The following is a 16,282-nucleotide window of genomic DNA, read 5'->3' on the forward strand; positions in this document are numbered from 1 at the left end:
ATTACTAAACTAAACTTCAACTCTAACAAAAAACTCTAAGCTAAGACTCTAAGCTAAAACTCTAAATTATTAACTAAAACTAAACTAAACTAGAACCTCAACATACACTCTAAGCTAAGACTCTAAGCTAAAACTCTAAATTATTAACTAAAACTAAACTAAACTAGAACCTCAACATACACTCTAAGCTAAGACTCTAAGCTAAAACTCTAAACTCTTAACTAAAACTAAACTAGAACTCTAACTAAAACTCTAAGCTAAGACTCTGAGGTAAAACACCAAACTCTTAACTAAAACTAAACTAAACTAGAACTCTAACTTAAACTCAAAGGTAAAACATCAAACTATTAACTAAAATTAAACTAAACTAGAACTCTAACAAAAAAAACTCTAAGCTAAGACTCTAAGCTAAAACTCTAAATTCTTAACTGTAACTAAACTAAACTTCAAATCCAACTAAAACTCTCAGCTAAGACTCTAAGGTAAAACTCTAAACTCTTAACTAAAACTAAACTAAACTAGAACTCTAACAAAAACTTTAAGCTAAGACTCTAAGCTAAAAATCGAAACTCTTAACTAAAACTTATCCAAACTACAACTTTAAGTAAAATTCTAAGCTAAGACTCTAAGCTAAAACTCTAAATTCTGAACTGTAACTAAACCTAACTAAACTATAACTCTGAATAAAACTCTAAGCTAAGACTCTAAGCTAAAAACTCTAAACTCGTAAGTAAAACTAAAATAAACTAGAACTCTAACAAAAACTCTAAGCTAAGACTCTAAGCTAAAAAACTCTAATTTTTAAACTAAAACTAAACCAAGCTAAAACTCTAAGCTAAGTCTCTAAGGTAAAACTTCACACTCTTGCCTATAACTAAGTTGTGGGTGAAAAGGATGGGTACTTCAATTGGAAAATGGGTTTAGGACGGTCACTATGAAAAGAACTTGTTCTGAAATGCCTTTTGAAAAGTATTGCTTGGTGTTGGGCATTCAAAAAGCTGTAAAGTAAAGTTGTGGGTGAAAAGGATGGATGCTTCAACTTGTAAAATGGGTTTAGGAAGGACATTAAGAAAAGAAATTGCTCTGAAATGCATTTGAAAAGTATTTCTTGGTGTTGAGGTATCCAAAAAGCTGTAAAGTAAAGTTATGGGTGAAAAGGATGGGTACTTCAAGTTGGAAAATGGGTTTAGAAGGCACATAAAGAAAAGAAATTACCCTGAAATGACTTTTGAAAAGTATTTCTTGGTGTTGCGTTATTCAAAAAGCTTTAAAGTAAAGTTGTGGGTGAAAAGGATGGGTACTTCAAGTTGGAAAATGGGCTTAGAAGGGAAATTAAGAAAGGAACTTGCTCTGAAATGCCTTTTGAAAAGTATTTCTTGGTGTTGAGGTATTCAAAAAGCTGTAAAGTAAAGTTGTGTGTGAAAAGGATGGGTACTTCAAGTTGGAAAATGGGTTTAGAAGGCACATAAAGAAAAGAAGTTGCTCTGAAATGCCTTTTGAAAGGTACTTCTTGGTGTTGTGGTATCCAAAAAGCTGTAAAGTAAAGTTGTGGGTGAAAAGGATGGGTACTTCAAGTTGGAAAATGGGTTTAGAAGGGACATTAAGAAAAGAACTTGCTCTGAAATGACTTTTGAAAGGTATTTCTTGGTGTTGTGTTATCCAAAAAGCTGTAAGGTAAAGTTGTGTGTGAAAAGAATGGTTACTTCAATATGGAAAATGGTTTTAGAAGGGACATTAAGAATGAAACTTGTTCTGAAATGTCTTTTGAAGAGTATTTCCTGTTGTTGAGGTGACTAAGAATTCGTACAGTAAAGTTGTGGGTGAAAAGGATGCGTACTTTAACTTGTAAAATGGGTTTAAGAAGAAAATTACGTAAAGAAATAGTTCTGAAAAGATATAATAAAGCCTTTTGAAAAGTATTGCTTGATGTCGGGGTATTCGAAAAGCTTTATAGTAAAGTTGTGGGGGAAAAGATGAGTACTTCAACTTGTAAAATTGGTTGTAAATTGGTCAACTTGTAAAAGGACATTAAGAAAAAACTTGTTCTTAAAAAATTTAATAAAGTCTTTGGAAATATGGGGACTCATCGGGGTCTAAAATGAACAAAAAAAGTATTAACAAAAGATGTCGGGGGACTCTTTGGAGACTCGGAAGGGCCTTTGGGGGTCCGGGGGCTCTTTGGGGGCCGGGTGGACCTTTGTGGGTCCGGGGGCCCTTTGGGGGCCGGGTGGTCCTTTGGGGCGCCAGGGGGCCCTTTGGGGGCCCAGGGGACCCTTTGGGAGCTCGGGGGACCCTTTGGGAGCCCGGGGGAACCTTTGGAGGCCGGGGGCTTCCTTCGGCGTTGGGGTAGGGGACCTCACGACACTGTTCAAATGGAACTTGTGTATTATAACGACCACACTCAAAACCTCTTCTAAAACATCTTCTAAAATCATCTTTTAAAATGTCTCTAACTGTTTCGCCGAAATAATTCCTTAAAATGTCTAAAACGGTTTCGCCCAAATAATCTCTAAACGTAATTTCAGCGTGTTTCTTTTGTTTTTGGCATCCCTGCGCTGTCACATTTCAAATTACTAAGAAACTCTTTTTCCGCGTTAATCTCTTCATCTCTAAGATCAAAACATTCGCCGGAGTTTCTTGGAGAATTGTTTCCAGGGCAAAGTTTATTAATATCTTTGGAGTTCGCCCAGTAGAATTGTTTCCGTGGCAAAGTTTTTTAATGTCTGACAGATGATGTCATGGTTGATTGATATGTCAAGAAAGGGGAATTAATTTGTTGTTTCTAAGGGGAATTATTGATTCACGAGAGGGGAACATGTGATTCTGTTTTCCTATTCCTGGATCTTAACATTCGCCCCGAGCGTGCACTTGGCCAAACATCAACAACAACAAATTAATCGACATTGGAAAAAGAGGTCATTGACCCGTTCGTGGATCGATAAAATTATGTAAAAAAGTTGTAGGTGGCAGCAGTAGGGCCCCGTGGGACCTCATGAGGCCTTTCTACTTATATTTTCTTTTGTAGAGCATCAGATTTTATTCAAATTCCATATAATAAACGAGAAAAAAACATGTAATAACATATAATAAACGATAATAAACAGCATTTGTGAATTTTTAAAAATTATATCGACAAATATAATATTTTTTTTAGATTAAAATTCTATCTGATGAGTATATCTTTGTAATAACTGTTGTTGGCAAGAATGAAGTTCTACTTTCTCCATCCGATGTAACTTCAGAACTAAGTTCAAAGCTAGGTTATGAAGTGCTGCTCATCTCTGCCCAGCCAGAAGTATCTGCCAAATCCTTTGAAGAAAAAACCTTTTCCTCAAAAGAATTATCAGTTAGTTTGTTTGCAATGAAAGAAGACAGCCCTGTTAGCAGAGAAGAATTTATAAGGTAATAAGGCTTTTTGTAACCCATTTTATAAGTTGATACAACCAAGACAATGCTTTTGTGTAGTTTAAATTATCAAAACTCATATAAATTAAATGAAAGAATCCATTGACATAGCTGCATTCCGTTTCATAATAGAAGCAGAACGCGTGTTTTCTCAGCTATTGCTCATTTTGAATTAAGCCAAACTAATCCCTCATTCACTAATTGCTAAACTAATAAACATTTTTCAAGAAGATCTTTTAATTTGGCTGCCACTGCTACTAAAAGAAATTTGTGCCTGTATTTTGGGTTCCCATTTATTTTTTCTTATACAAATGGACCTGACATTATTTATTTTTAATGTATTTCGATATACAAAGAATAATCGTATATAATAGAATACATATATATTAGATCCTTGGTTCATATTGGATGTTTCACATACATCAAATTTAGGGACTAACAAACCTTTGATCATGGTTGCAGCAGTAAATTTAAAATCAGTAACAGAAGCTTAAAACATATGTTCAACAAAACAGTGCAGACTTAACTTACTTGACTTGACTTATGTCTCCTGCTGGGGGCTGCTCGGCGTAGAGACTGTTGTCTGCCTCTTCGTCCTCCGTCCGCTTTGGTCCAGTGTGAACGTGTATGCTTCGCTCAGTCTGATGTTTGCAAACGCCAGAAACTCGGACAGGCTGTCAGACATTCGTTTCTTCGGTCGGCCGCGGGCCGTAGCGTCAACCGGCTTCCATAGGGTCGAAGTCAAAGATCGTCTGTGCCAGTAAGTTCAGGCACAGGTTCAAATATAATTTGCACTTTACTGAAAAATATTCAAATGAATTTACTGAAAAAATGTTTATTGTCGTTTAGTATACATATGCTGATATTTATTCCTTAAAATAATAATCAATTTTTGATTTTCTAAAGTTATAAAAGTGAAAACATTTAAAAGAGTTTTTTAAGTAAAATACAAATTATATTCTGGCTTTTAGAAAGCATAGGGTTTAGAACCCTACTCATATTAATTTCTGCTCGTTTTGAGTGTGACTTATTTTAGTCCATGTTTGTTTTGGGTTTCATTTATTTATTGATAGTGATTTGTGGTAGTTGTATTCTTGGTAGATTATTTAATTTTGATTTTGTTAATTTTTGGTTTAATTAATACTTTTTTCTGAAAAATTTATTTTGTGCAAAAATTTTTTGTTATTAATTTTTGTTCGTTTTATATTGACACAATATTTTTCAGGGAGAAAGACTGAGCCTCTTCTGAAGTTAAACAACGATCTCTTCTATAAGAACCTTTAATACCCCCTGGGCATAACTTACAACCCTTACCCCTAATCTCTGGGGTTTTTTCAACCCCAAAAGCCTTGTTATATGATATTTAGACTATTTTGAATAGAATGGCTATCTCAAAATTTCTATTAGATGCATTTCGAGACAATATGACTTGTGTGTAGGGGGGCGAGGGTGGCTGCCCTCTGATCATTTTGACTCTTAAAAAAAGCGCTAGAGCACTTGATTACAAATTCAAAGAGACCCCTTTGACGTTTATATGACCAAACTTTCTATAAAAACCCTTTATGTCCCCAGGGCATAACTTACAAACCTTGCCTTGAGAACTGGGGGGATTTGTTATCCTCAAAGACACAATTTCCAACCCTTTCTAATAAAATTAGAAAGGCTTAACAAAATGGTTATATCAAAATTTTGATTGGAAGTAATTGGAAAAATGGTAGGCGTGGAGGGAGACATTTGCCCTCTGATCACTTTCGACTAACAAAAAAGGCACTAGACCTCTCATTTTCCAATCGAATGAGCCCTTTTTGAAGCTTTTACGCCAAAAATCTCTATAAAAACGATGTATACCCCAAGTATATAACTTACGACCCTTGTCATGAGGGCTATGAGGGAAGGGTCGTCATCCGCAAAGACGTAATTTCCATATCTTTCAACTATGTTGAACAAAATGTCCATATCAAAATGTTGTGGTCCTAGTGGTCCTAGAATTTCACAAGAGGGCTCATTCGAACGAAAATTAAAAGTTCTACTGCCCTTTTTAAGTGACCAAAAAATTGGAGGGCAACTAGGTCCCCTCCCACGCTCATTTTTTCCCCAAACTCACCGAATCAAAATTTTGAGATACCCATTTTGTTCAGCATAGTCGAGAAATCTAATAACTGTGTCTTTGAGGACGACTTAATCTCCCACAGTCCCCGAGGGAAGGGCTGCAAGTTATGAACTTTGCTTATTGTTGACATATAGTATTGGTTATCGGGAAGTGTACAGACGTTTTCAGAGGGATTTGCCTGGCGGGGCAGGGAGGGCTGGGGGATTGGGCTGCGTTGGAGTATCTTTCCACGGAGGAATTTTTCATGGAGGAAGAGAATTTCCATGAAGGGGGTGCTGGATTTCCCAGCATGATTTAAAAGAAAGATCAGAAATTAAATTAAAAAACAATTTTGTTTCAATTGAAAGTAAGGAAGGAGTAACATTGAAACTTAAAACAAACAGAAATTATTATGTATATGAGGGGTTCATCCCCTCCTTCAATACCTCGCCTTTTACGCTAAAGTATATTTAGTAATTTCAAAAGAGCTATTTATTCTAATTAAACAGCCTCTGTGATTCAGGGGTCATTCTTAAAGAATTGGAAATAAATTTGAACTTTAGCGTAAAGAGCGAGGTATTGACAAGAAGGTGAACCCCCTCATATTACGCATATGAAGGAGCTTGCCCTTTTCGTCAATGCCTCGCCCTTTACGCGAAAGTTCGCATTTTGTTAAATAATGGCCGGCATAAGCAATAACTTGTTTGTGTTATTTTCGTAATGATTCGTAATGATTGCACAACCGTTACTGTCAGATTATACCTTTTTGGCATTTTATTTTTTGACCGAAACGTTCAACGCTTTTCTTTTTTTTCGTTCTTTAGTTCTTTCTCTCTTTTTTTTTCTTTAGTTCTTGACCCCACCAGGACTCTAAAGGTCATTCCCATCCAATGGATTTTCACCCTAACCGATATTACACAATCCCCTTGACGTCACAGGTGTTGACGCGAGTGACGTTGCGAGGAAACAATGGCCCTCGAAAGCGCCACTGTTTTTCCATGCACCTGCGACATTTGGCACGAAGACGGGGGGATATTCATTTTCAGAGACAATCGCTGTCAAGGTAATTATAGCGTTAAAAGGAAAATGTATCGTTTCTTTGAGCGGGATACTAGATTTCACACTATCATGACAATTCACTCCCCCCCCCCCTAGCATGCAATAGCGGGGGAATAAGGTTGATATTAGATGCAAATGTAAGACATATTAAGAGCTTTAAAGGAAAATACTCCGTTTAAATGTATGAATATTTCACACAGACGTGACAACATACGGCTGCCCCTCCCCACCTTTCCATTGCCAGCTCAGCACTGCCTTTTTTAATTTAGTCATTTTTTCAGTGAATTATATTAATTTTATTTATATTTATATATATTTATAATTTTGTTGGTTGCGCAAAGCGGTAATTTTCAAGTGTTGAATTTTTAAGTGTTTTTTATGCGTTATTGTCACCCTTGCCGCGGCCCACCGCGGGTCCCCGCAGGTGCCAGCCCGGCCATCGCGATACCATCTGCTGTCCACCTCCGGGGGAGTTTCCGGTCCTCCGAACGGTTTGTCTCATCCATCACGCAACCCAGGGGGGCATATTTTCAGCAAAGATATCAAAACAAGCATAGAGGAAAATCTATTTCGAGAAATTACTGTTCCCAAGGCAAATATGCAATTAGGGAAATTCTGAAAATACAGTGTTTTCCAGACGAGACTATGCAATGGAAAAACAAAACACGCGTGAATATAAGAAAGGTATGAAACCTAGCAGGCAATTCTAGAGAGGGGGGGGAGTGATATTAAAGAAAGATGTAAAGCGTTTTATCTTTGAAGATCTTTTAATGAAAATATCCATTACCTTGAGTACTTGCTAGATTTTCACCTCCTCCATGGAAAGAATCTTTAACGCCTCCACCTTAATTCTTAAGCTGTAAAACATGATACTCGAAGCAATTCATCCGGCAATGACATTGCTTGACTGCCCCCTGACATAACGTCATCATTCCTACGACATTTTCAGTCATTTCATAATAAAATTTATGCATTTAAATCCCGTGATTCAACCAAATATTGCAAACACATTATTGCAACCCAAGTCTATCATGATGCCCAACAAAACACTCCACATCACCATAACATTACAACCCCTCCTCCTCCATCATCCATGTGCCACCAGCCCCTCCTCAACCACGAGACCATCCCTTCTTAGGACATTTTCAACCTTCTCCCAGAGAAAATAAGCTCATGAATCTAAATTAAACGCTGCTTTTACTTGAACAGCGGAGCTCAGCATTTCATTGCTATAGTGTAATACTCCAAGTAATTCACGCAACAATGCCACACTATTACTGCTCTGGGACACCCCTTTGACATCGCCCTATCACCCCCAAGAACTTTTGTCATGAATTTCTTGTTAAAGATTATACTTTAATCCATTGGTTCAAGTTTTTACAAGCCAAGCTTAACATAATAACCTGCAAAACATTCCACACCACCCTGGGATTACACGCCCGCCCCCTGCCATCCATGTGCCCCCAATCACTCCTATGACATTTTCAAACTTTCCCTTGGACTCCTAGCCTAGCCATCAGAGGACCCTAGCAACCAATTCAACCGGACCCCTAGCAAGCAATTTCAAAGGGACCCTAATGAGCAATTCCAACGTGGGGTCAAAACCTAACAACCTGGGGACCCTCACAACCAATTCAACTGGAGCCCAAGCTTCCAATTCAATTGGGCCCCTAGCGACCAATTCCAACGGGGTCCTCCAAACCACCAGAGGACCCTAGCAACAAATTCAACTGGAACCCAAGCATCCAATTCAACCGCCCTCCCCCCTAGCGAGCAATTCCAACGGAGGGCCCTAACCTAACCACCGGAAAACTCTAGCAACCAATTCGACCGGGAGCCAAGCTTCCAATTCAAGTGGTCCCCTAGCGAAAAATTTTAATGGGGTCCTTTTAACCACCGGAGGACCCTAACAACAAATTTAACCGAGGCCCTAGCATTGTTCATAGAACTTGTAGCATGCTGACTTTTGTTCGTGGAGCTTCTCGCATGATTTTGTTCGTTAAACTTGTTGCAAGCTGATTTTCCTCTTTGTGAAACTATTTTTTTCTAACAAAACTGATTTTCTTCATGGAACTTGTTGTATGCTGATTTATTTTTGTGGAATTTGTTGAGCACTGATTTTTGTTCGTGAAACATGTGACATGTTGATCTTTTTTCTGCGTAAAACTCGTTTGTTGATTTTTCTCCTGATGAAACTGATTTTGTTCAGGGAACTTATTGCACGCATATTTTTGTTTGTGAAACTTGTTGCACAATGATTTTTTATCGCGAAAATGGTTTCATGTTGATTTATCCCTTTGTGAAACTCGTACATTAATTTTTTTCTCCTGATGAAACTGATTTTGTTTCAAGGAAGTTGTTGCTGATTTTTCTTCATGGACATGTTGCATGCTGATTTTTTGTTCGTGAAACGTGTTACATGTTGATTTTTCTCTTCGTGAAACGTGTACATTGATTTTTCTTCTTGTGAAACTGATTTTCTTCATGGAGCTTGTTGAGTGTTGATTTTTGTTCCTGGAACTTGATGCATGCTGATTTTTGTTCGTGAATTTTGTCACAAGTTGATTATTTTCTTTGTGAAACTTGTACATTGATTTTTTCTCTTCGTAAAATTTATACATTAATTTTTCTCATCGTGAAAATTATTTTCTTATGGAACTTGTTATGTGCTGATATTTATTCATGGAACTTGTTGCTTGCCTATTTTTGTTCGCGAAACTTATTGAATGTTGTTTTTTCTCATCATGAAGTTTGTACATTGATTTGTCCCCTCGTGAAACTGATTTTATTCATGGTTCTTGTTGCCTGCTGATTTTCGTTCATGGAACTCGTGGTACATGTTGAGTGCTGATTTTTGTTAGTGAAACTTGTTGCATGTTGATTTATCTCTTCTTAAAACTCATACACTGATTTTTCTCCTCGTGAAACTGATTCTGTTTTTGGAACTTGTTGCCTGCTGATTTCACTCGTGAAACTTTTTGCATGCTGATTTGTGTTCGGGAAATTTGTTGCATGTTGATTTTTCTCTTCGTGAAACTCGTACATTGATTTTTCCTCCTCATGAAACTGATTTCGTTCTCAGAACTTGTTGTGTGCTGATTTATGTTCGTGAAACTTGTTGAGCGCTGATTTTTCTCTCCTTAAACTCGTACACTGATTCTTTCATCTGCCAAACCTGATTTTGTTCATGGAACTTGTTCCGTGCGGTTTTATGTTCGTGGGACTTGTCAATTGCTGATTTTTGCTCATGAAACTTGTCGCATGTTGATTTTTCTCTTCTTGAAAATCGTACCTTGATTTTTCTCCTCGCAAAACTGATTTTGCTAATGGAACTTATTGCATACTGATTTTTTCTTCGTTGAACGTGTTGCGTGCTGGTTTTTTTTGCTCGTAAAACTTGTTGCATGTTGATTTTTCTCTTCGCAAAACTTGTACATTGAAACTCGTGACAGCTTGTCACGAGTTTCAAACTTAACCTGCACAGACTAGGTTAGATTAAGATAAGTTAGGTGACGCGTCATCTAACCTAACTTGACCTGACCTAGCCTGTGTAATTTAAGTTAGGTTAACCTTAACTTTTACGATAAAAAAACGATAATGCTACAAGTTCTTCGAACAAAAATCAGCATGCAACAAGTTCCATGAACATAATCAGATTCGTGAGGAGAAAAAAAATCAAAGTAGAAGTTTCAAGAAGAGAAAAGTTACCATGCAACATGTTTCACCAACGATTAGCAGCATGGAACACGTTCCATCAACAAAAGATCAGCACGCAACATGTACCATGGAGAAAATAAGTTTCACGATGAGAAAAATCATTGTATAACTTTTACGAAGAGAGAAGAAAAATCAGCATGCAACAAGTTCCACAAAGAAAATAAGCAAGTAATCAGATCCATGAATAAAATCAGTTTCACGAGGAGAAAAATCAATGTACAAGTTTCGCCAAGAGAAAAATCAACATGGGACAAGTTTTATGAGCAAAGAAAAGCAGCAAGCAATACGTTCCACGAAGAAAAAATTAGCATACGATAAAGAGAAAATCAACATACGATAAGATCCATGAATAAAATCAGTTTCACGAGGACAAAAATCAATGTACGAGTTTTATGAAAAGCAAAAAATCAACATACAACAAGTTTCATTAGAAAAAATCACCACTCAACAAGTTCCAAGATCATTAAACAGCACGCAACAAGCTCCATAAACAATATCAGTTTCGGCAACTGAAAAAAATCATTCTACGAGTTTCACGAAGAGAAAATCAACATGTGACAAGTTTTACGAGCAAAAATCAGAGCTCAACAAGTTTCACGAACATAAATCAGCACACAGCAAGTTCTGAGAACGAAATCAGTTTCATGAGGAGGAAAAATCAATGTACGAGTTTCACGAAGAGAAAAATCAACATGCAACAAGTTTCACGAACAAAAATCAGCACTCAACAAGCTCCACGAGCAAAAAATCAGCAGGCAACAAGTTACATAAACAAAATCAGTTTTGCAAGGAGAAAAACATCAATGTATAAATTCCCCGATGAGAAAAAAACATGCAAAAAGTTTCGCTAACAAAATCGGCATACAAAAAGTTCCCTGAACAAAAATCAGCACCCAACAAGCTCCATAAGAAAATAAGTTTCATATGAGAAAAATCAATGCATAAATTTTACGAAGAGAATAAATCAATGTGCAAGATTAACGAAGAAAAAAAATCAACATGTGACAAGTTTCACGAATAAAAATCAGCATGCAAGAAGTTCCACGAACAAAAAAATCATCACACAACAAGTTGCATGAAGAAAATCAGTTTCACAAGGAGAAAAGTTAATGTACACGTTTCACGATGAGAAAAATCAACATATAACACGTCTCCTAACAAAAAATTAGCCTGCAACATGTTCCATGGACGAAAATCAGCACGCAACAACTTCCTTGAATAAAATCAGTTTCAGCAGGAGAAAACAACAATGTACGAGTTTAACGACGGGAAAAATCAACATGAAACAAGTTTTGCGAATAAAAATCAACGCTCAACAAGTTTCACAAAGATAAATCAGCACGCAAGTACTGAACAGATCAGTGTCATCGGGAGAAAAATCAATGTATGAGTTTCGAAAAGAAAAAAATCAACATATAATACTTTTCAGTAACATAAAATCAGAATGCAAAATGTTCCATGGATGAAAATCAGCACGCAACAGCTTCCTTGAACAAAATCAGTTTAATCAGGAGAAAAAATCAATGTACGAGTTTTACGAAGGTATAAATAAAAAAGAAACAAGTTTCGCGAACAAAAATCAACGCTCAACAAGTTGCCCGAACATAAATCAGCACGTAAAAAGTCCATGAACAAAATCAGCTTCATCGGGAGGAAAATCAATGTACGAGTTTCACGAAGAGAAAAATCAACACGCAACAAGTTTCACAAAGAAGAATCAGCATTCGACAAATTAGAAGAAAAAATGTAAGCATACCAGAATTTCCATGAATAAAATCAGTTTAGGGAGCAAAACAAAAATCAATGTACAAATTTCATGATGAAAAAAAACAACATGCAACAAGTTTTGCGAACAAAAATCGCCATACAACAAGTTCCGTGAACAAAAATCAGCACACTCAAAGTTCCATAAGAAAATATGTTTCACGATGAGAAAAAAAATGCATAAATTTTACGAAGAGAAAAAATCAATGTAAAAGTATGACAAAGAAAGAGAATCACGAACAAAAATCAGCTTGTAACAAGTTCAACAAACAAAAAAAATCAGCACGAAACAAGTTGCATGAAGAAAATCAGTTTCACAAGGAGAAAAATCAATGTACATGTTTCACGAAGAAAAAAATCAACATGTAACACGTTTCACCAAGAAAAATCAGCACGCAACATGTTTCACGGAGAAGAATCAACAAGCAACAACTTCCTTGAGCAAAATCAGTTTCATCAGGAGAAAAAAAAATCAATGTACGAGTTTCACGAAGGCAAACTTAACACGAAACAAGTTTCGCGAACAAAAATCACCATGCAAAAAGGTCCACGAACAAAAATATGCATGCAATAAGTTCCGTGAACAAAATTGGTTCCACGAGGAGAACAATCAACGTATAAGTTTCGCCGAGAGAAAAATCAACATGCGACAAGTTTTACGAGCAACAAAAAAAAATCAGCATGCAACACGTTCAACGAAGAAAAAATCAGGCTGCAATAAGTTCCATGAGTAAAATCAGTTTCGCGAGGAGAAAAATCAATGTGCGAGTTTCATGAAGAGAAAAAATCAACATGCGACAAATTTCATGAGGAAAAATCAGCACTCAACAAGTTTCACGAACAAAATCAATTTCGACAGCAAATAAAATCACTGTACGAGTTTCACGAATACAAAAACAATTTGCGACAAGTTTAACGGGCAAAAACAGCCCTCAACAAGTTTGACGAACATAAATCAGCATGCAACAAGTTCAGTGAACAAAATCAGTTTCACGAGGAGGAAAAATCAATATACGACTTTCACGTAGAGGAAAATCAACATGCAACAAGTTTCACGAACAAAAATTCGCATTCAAAAAGTTCCACGAGATAAATCAGCAGGCAACAAGTTCCATGAACAAAATCAGTTTGACGAGGAGAAAAATCAGTGTATGAGTTTTACGAAGAGAAAAATCAACATGCAACTAGTTTCAATAACAAAAATCAGGACTCAACATGTACCACGAGCTCCGCGTACGAAAATCAGCAGGCAACAAGTTCCATGAACAAAATCAGTTTTGCGAGGGGAAAAATCAACTTACAAATTTTACGATGAGAAAAAACAGCATGTAACAAGTTTCGCAAACAAAAATCGGCATGCAACAAGATCCACGAACAAAATTCAGCACACAACAAGTTCCATAAGAAAATAAGTTTCATGATGAGAAAAATCGATGTATAAATATTACGAAGAGAAAAAAATCATTGTACAAGTTTCAAAAGAAAAAAAGAATCAATACGTGACAAGTTTCACGAACAAAATCAGCATGCATCAAGTTCCAGGAACAAAAATCAACACTCAACAAGCTCCATGAAGAAAATCAGTTTCACAAGAAGAAAAATCAATGTACACGTTTCACGAAGAGAAAAATCAACATGTAACACGTTTCACGAACAAAAAATCAGCATGCAATATGTTCCACGGAAAAAAATCAGCACAAAACAACTTCCTTGAACAAAATCAGTTTCACCAGGAGAAAAAATAAATGTACAAGTTTCACGAAGGAAAAAATCAATATGAAAAATGTTTCGCGATCAAAAATTAGGATACAACAAGTTCTACGAACAAACCATGCATGCAATAAGTTCCATGAACAAAATCAGTTTCATAAGAAGAAAAATCAATGTACGAGTCTTACGAAGAAAAAAATATCAACATGTAACATGTTTCATGAACGAAAATCAGTACTCTACAAATTCCACGAACATAAATCAGCATACAACAATTTCCATGAAGAAAATCAGTTTCGTGAGGAGAAAAGAGTTTCACGAAGAGAAAAATCAGCTTGCAATAAGTTTAACAAACAAAATCATGCGAGAAGCTCCACGAATAAAAATGAGCAAGCTACAAATTCCATGAACAATGCTTGTTCCTCGGTTGAACTGCTTTCTAGGGTCCTCCGATGGTTATGTTAGGGCCCTCCGTTGGAATTGCTCGCTAGAGGGCGGTTGAATTGAATGCTTTGGTCCCAGTTGAATTTTTTGTTAGGGTCTTCCGGTGGTTAGGAGGACCCCATCGGAATTAATCGCTAGGGGCCCACTTCAATTGGAAGCTTGGTTCCCGGCTTAATTGGTTGCTAGGGTCTCCAAATGGTCAGGCTAGGGCCCTCCGTTGGAATTGATTGCTAGGGGATGGGGGCGGTTGAATTGGATGATTGGGTCCCAGTTGAATTTGTAGAATCCTCCGGTGGTTAGGAGGACCCAGTTGCGATTCATCGCTAGGGGCCCACTTGAATTGTAAGCTTGGGTCCTGCTTGAATTGGTTGCTAGGGTCCCCCTGGTTGTTAGGTTAGGACCCCACTTTGGAATTGCTCGTTAGGGCCCCGTTGGAATTTCTCGCTAGGGGTCCTGTTGAATTGGTTGCTAGGGTCCTCCGATGGCTAGGTTAGGAGCCCAGGGGAAAAGTTTGAAAATGGACTAGGAATGATGAGGGGACGTGGACGGCAAGGGGCAGGCGCACAATGCCAGGGTGGTATGGAATATTTTGCAGGTTATTTTGTTGAGCTTGGCTTGCAAAAACTTGAACCACGAGTTGAAATATAATCTTTAACAAGAAATTTTAAAAAAAATGTCTTGGGGGTTATGGGGCGATGTCAAAGGGGTGTCACAGAGCAGTAATAGTATGGCGTTGCCACGTGAATTACTTGGAACATCACACTCTAGCAATGACAAGCTGAGTTCCACTGTTCAAGTGAAAGCAGTGTTTAATTTAGATTCATGAGCTTATTTTCTCTGGGAAAAGGTGGAAAATCTCTTAGGAGGGGATGGTTCCATGGTTGATGAGGGGCTGGTGGCACATGGATGGTGGAGGGGAAGGGGGTTTAATGTCATGGTGATATGGAGTGTTTTTTGTGGCATCATGATAGACTTTGGTTACAAAAACTTTAATCACGGCATTTAAATGCATAATTTTTATTATGAAATGACTGAAAATTTCTTAGGAATGATGACATGATGTCAGGGGCTAGTCGAGTAATATTATTGTGGGGTGAATTGCTTGGAGTATAGTGTTCTCCACCTTAAAAGTTAAGGTGAAAGCGTTAAAGAATGTTTCCATGTAGGAGGTGAAAATCTAGCAAGTACTCAAAGAAATGGATATTTTCATTAGAAGTTCTTCAAAGATACCTCTTAAAACGCTTTAAATCTTTCTTTAATATCACTCCCCCCCCTCTCTAGAATTGCCTGCTCGGTCCCATACCTTTCTTATATTCACGCGTGTTTTGTTTTTCCATTGCATAGTCTCGTCTGGAAAACACTGTATTTTCAGAATTTCCCTAATTGCATATTTGATTTGGGAACAGTAATTTCTCGAAATAGAATTTCCCCTTTGCGCGTTTTGATATTTTTGTTGAAAAATACCCCACCCCCCTGGGTTGCGTGAGGCCTGAGACAAACCGCTCGGAGGACCGGACACTCCCTCGGAGGTGGCCAGCGGAAGGTACCCGCGACGGCTGGGCCGCCACCTGCGGGGGCCCGCAGTGAGCCGCGGCAGGGGTGATAATAATACCTTAGAAAAAAACTTAAAAATTATACACTTGAAAATTACCGCTTTGCGCCGAAATTTTTTTTTTAATATATATAAATATGAATAAATATAAAACACTGAAAAATATGACCAGATAAAAAAAAAGTAGTACTGAGCCGGCAATGGAAAAAAGAGCCCTCCCTACTCCCCCCCCCAACAGACGCCCTTCCCCCCAACTATAGAGCTTCTTTCAGACAAAGTTACTTCATAGGAGACAATGCCGTATGTGGCGAGTTCGTTTCTTAAATATGTCATCGACTTGAAGCTGGGTGAATATAATATCAAGAAAAAATCGATAAAAATATGAAATTAAGTTATAAGTATTGTAATATCAAGATGTATTTTATTGCGTAAGAATTTAGCTCTAGTATCAACCTTGCTCTATAGAAATACTTGCTTGGAGTCCTCTCCCCCCATCTTTCATTAAATTACGCATGCTATTGTTTATATTTTATCCTTTTATA

At 37.3% G+C, this 16,282-nt stretch overlaps 1 protein-coding gene across 1 annotated transcript in view; it reads left to right on the forward strand.

Moving 5' to 3' along the window:
* LOC148955217 (uncharacterized) overlaps window positions 1–16,282 on the forward strand; it is a 382,412-nt gene that overhangs the window by 306,798 nt on the left and 59,332 nt on the right. The window contains exon 16 of the mRNA XM_089106626.1: window positions 3,155–3,402. Coding sequence (XP_088962752.1) covers window positions 3,155–3,402 — 248 coding nt within the window. The remainder of the gene's footprint in view (window positions 1–3,154; window positions 3,403–16,282) is intronic.

Source organism: Artemia sp. Qi Xiang Cuo, chromosome 2, assembly GCF_049724085.1.
Source record: "Artemia sp. Qi Xiang Cuo chromosome 2, ASM4972408v1, whole genome shotgun sequence".
NCBI lineage: Eukaryota > Metazoa > Arthropoda > Branchiopoda > Anostraca > Artemiidae > Artemia > Artemia sp. Qi Xiang Cuo.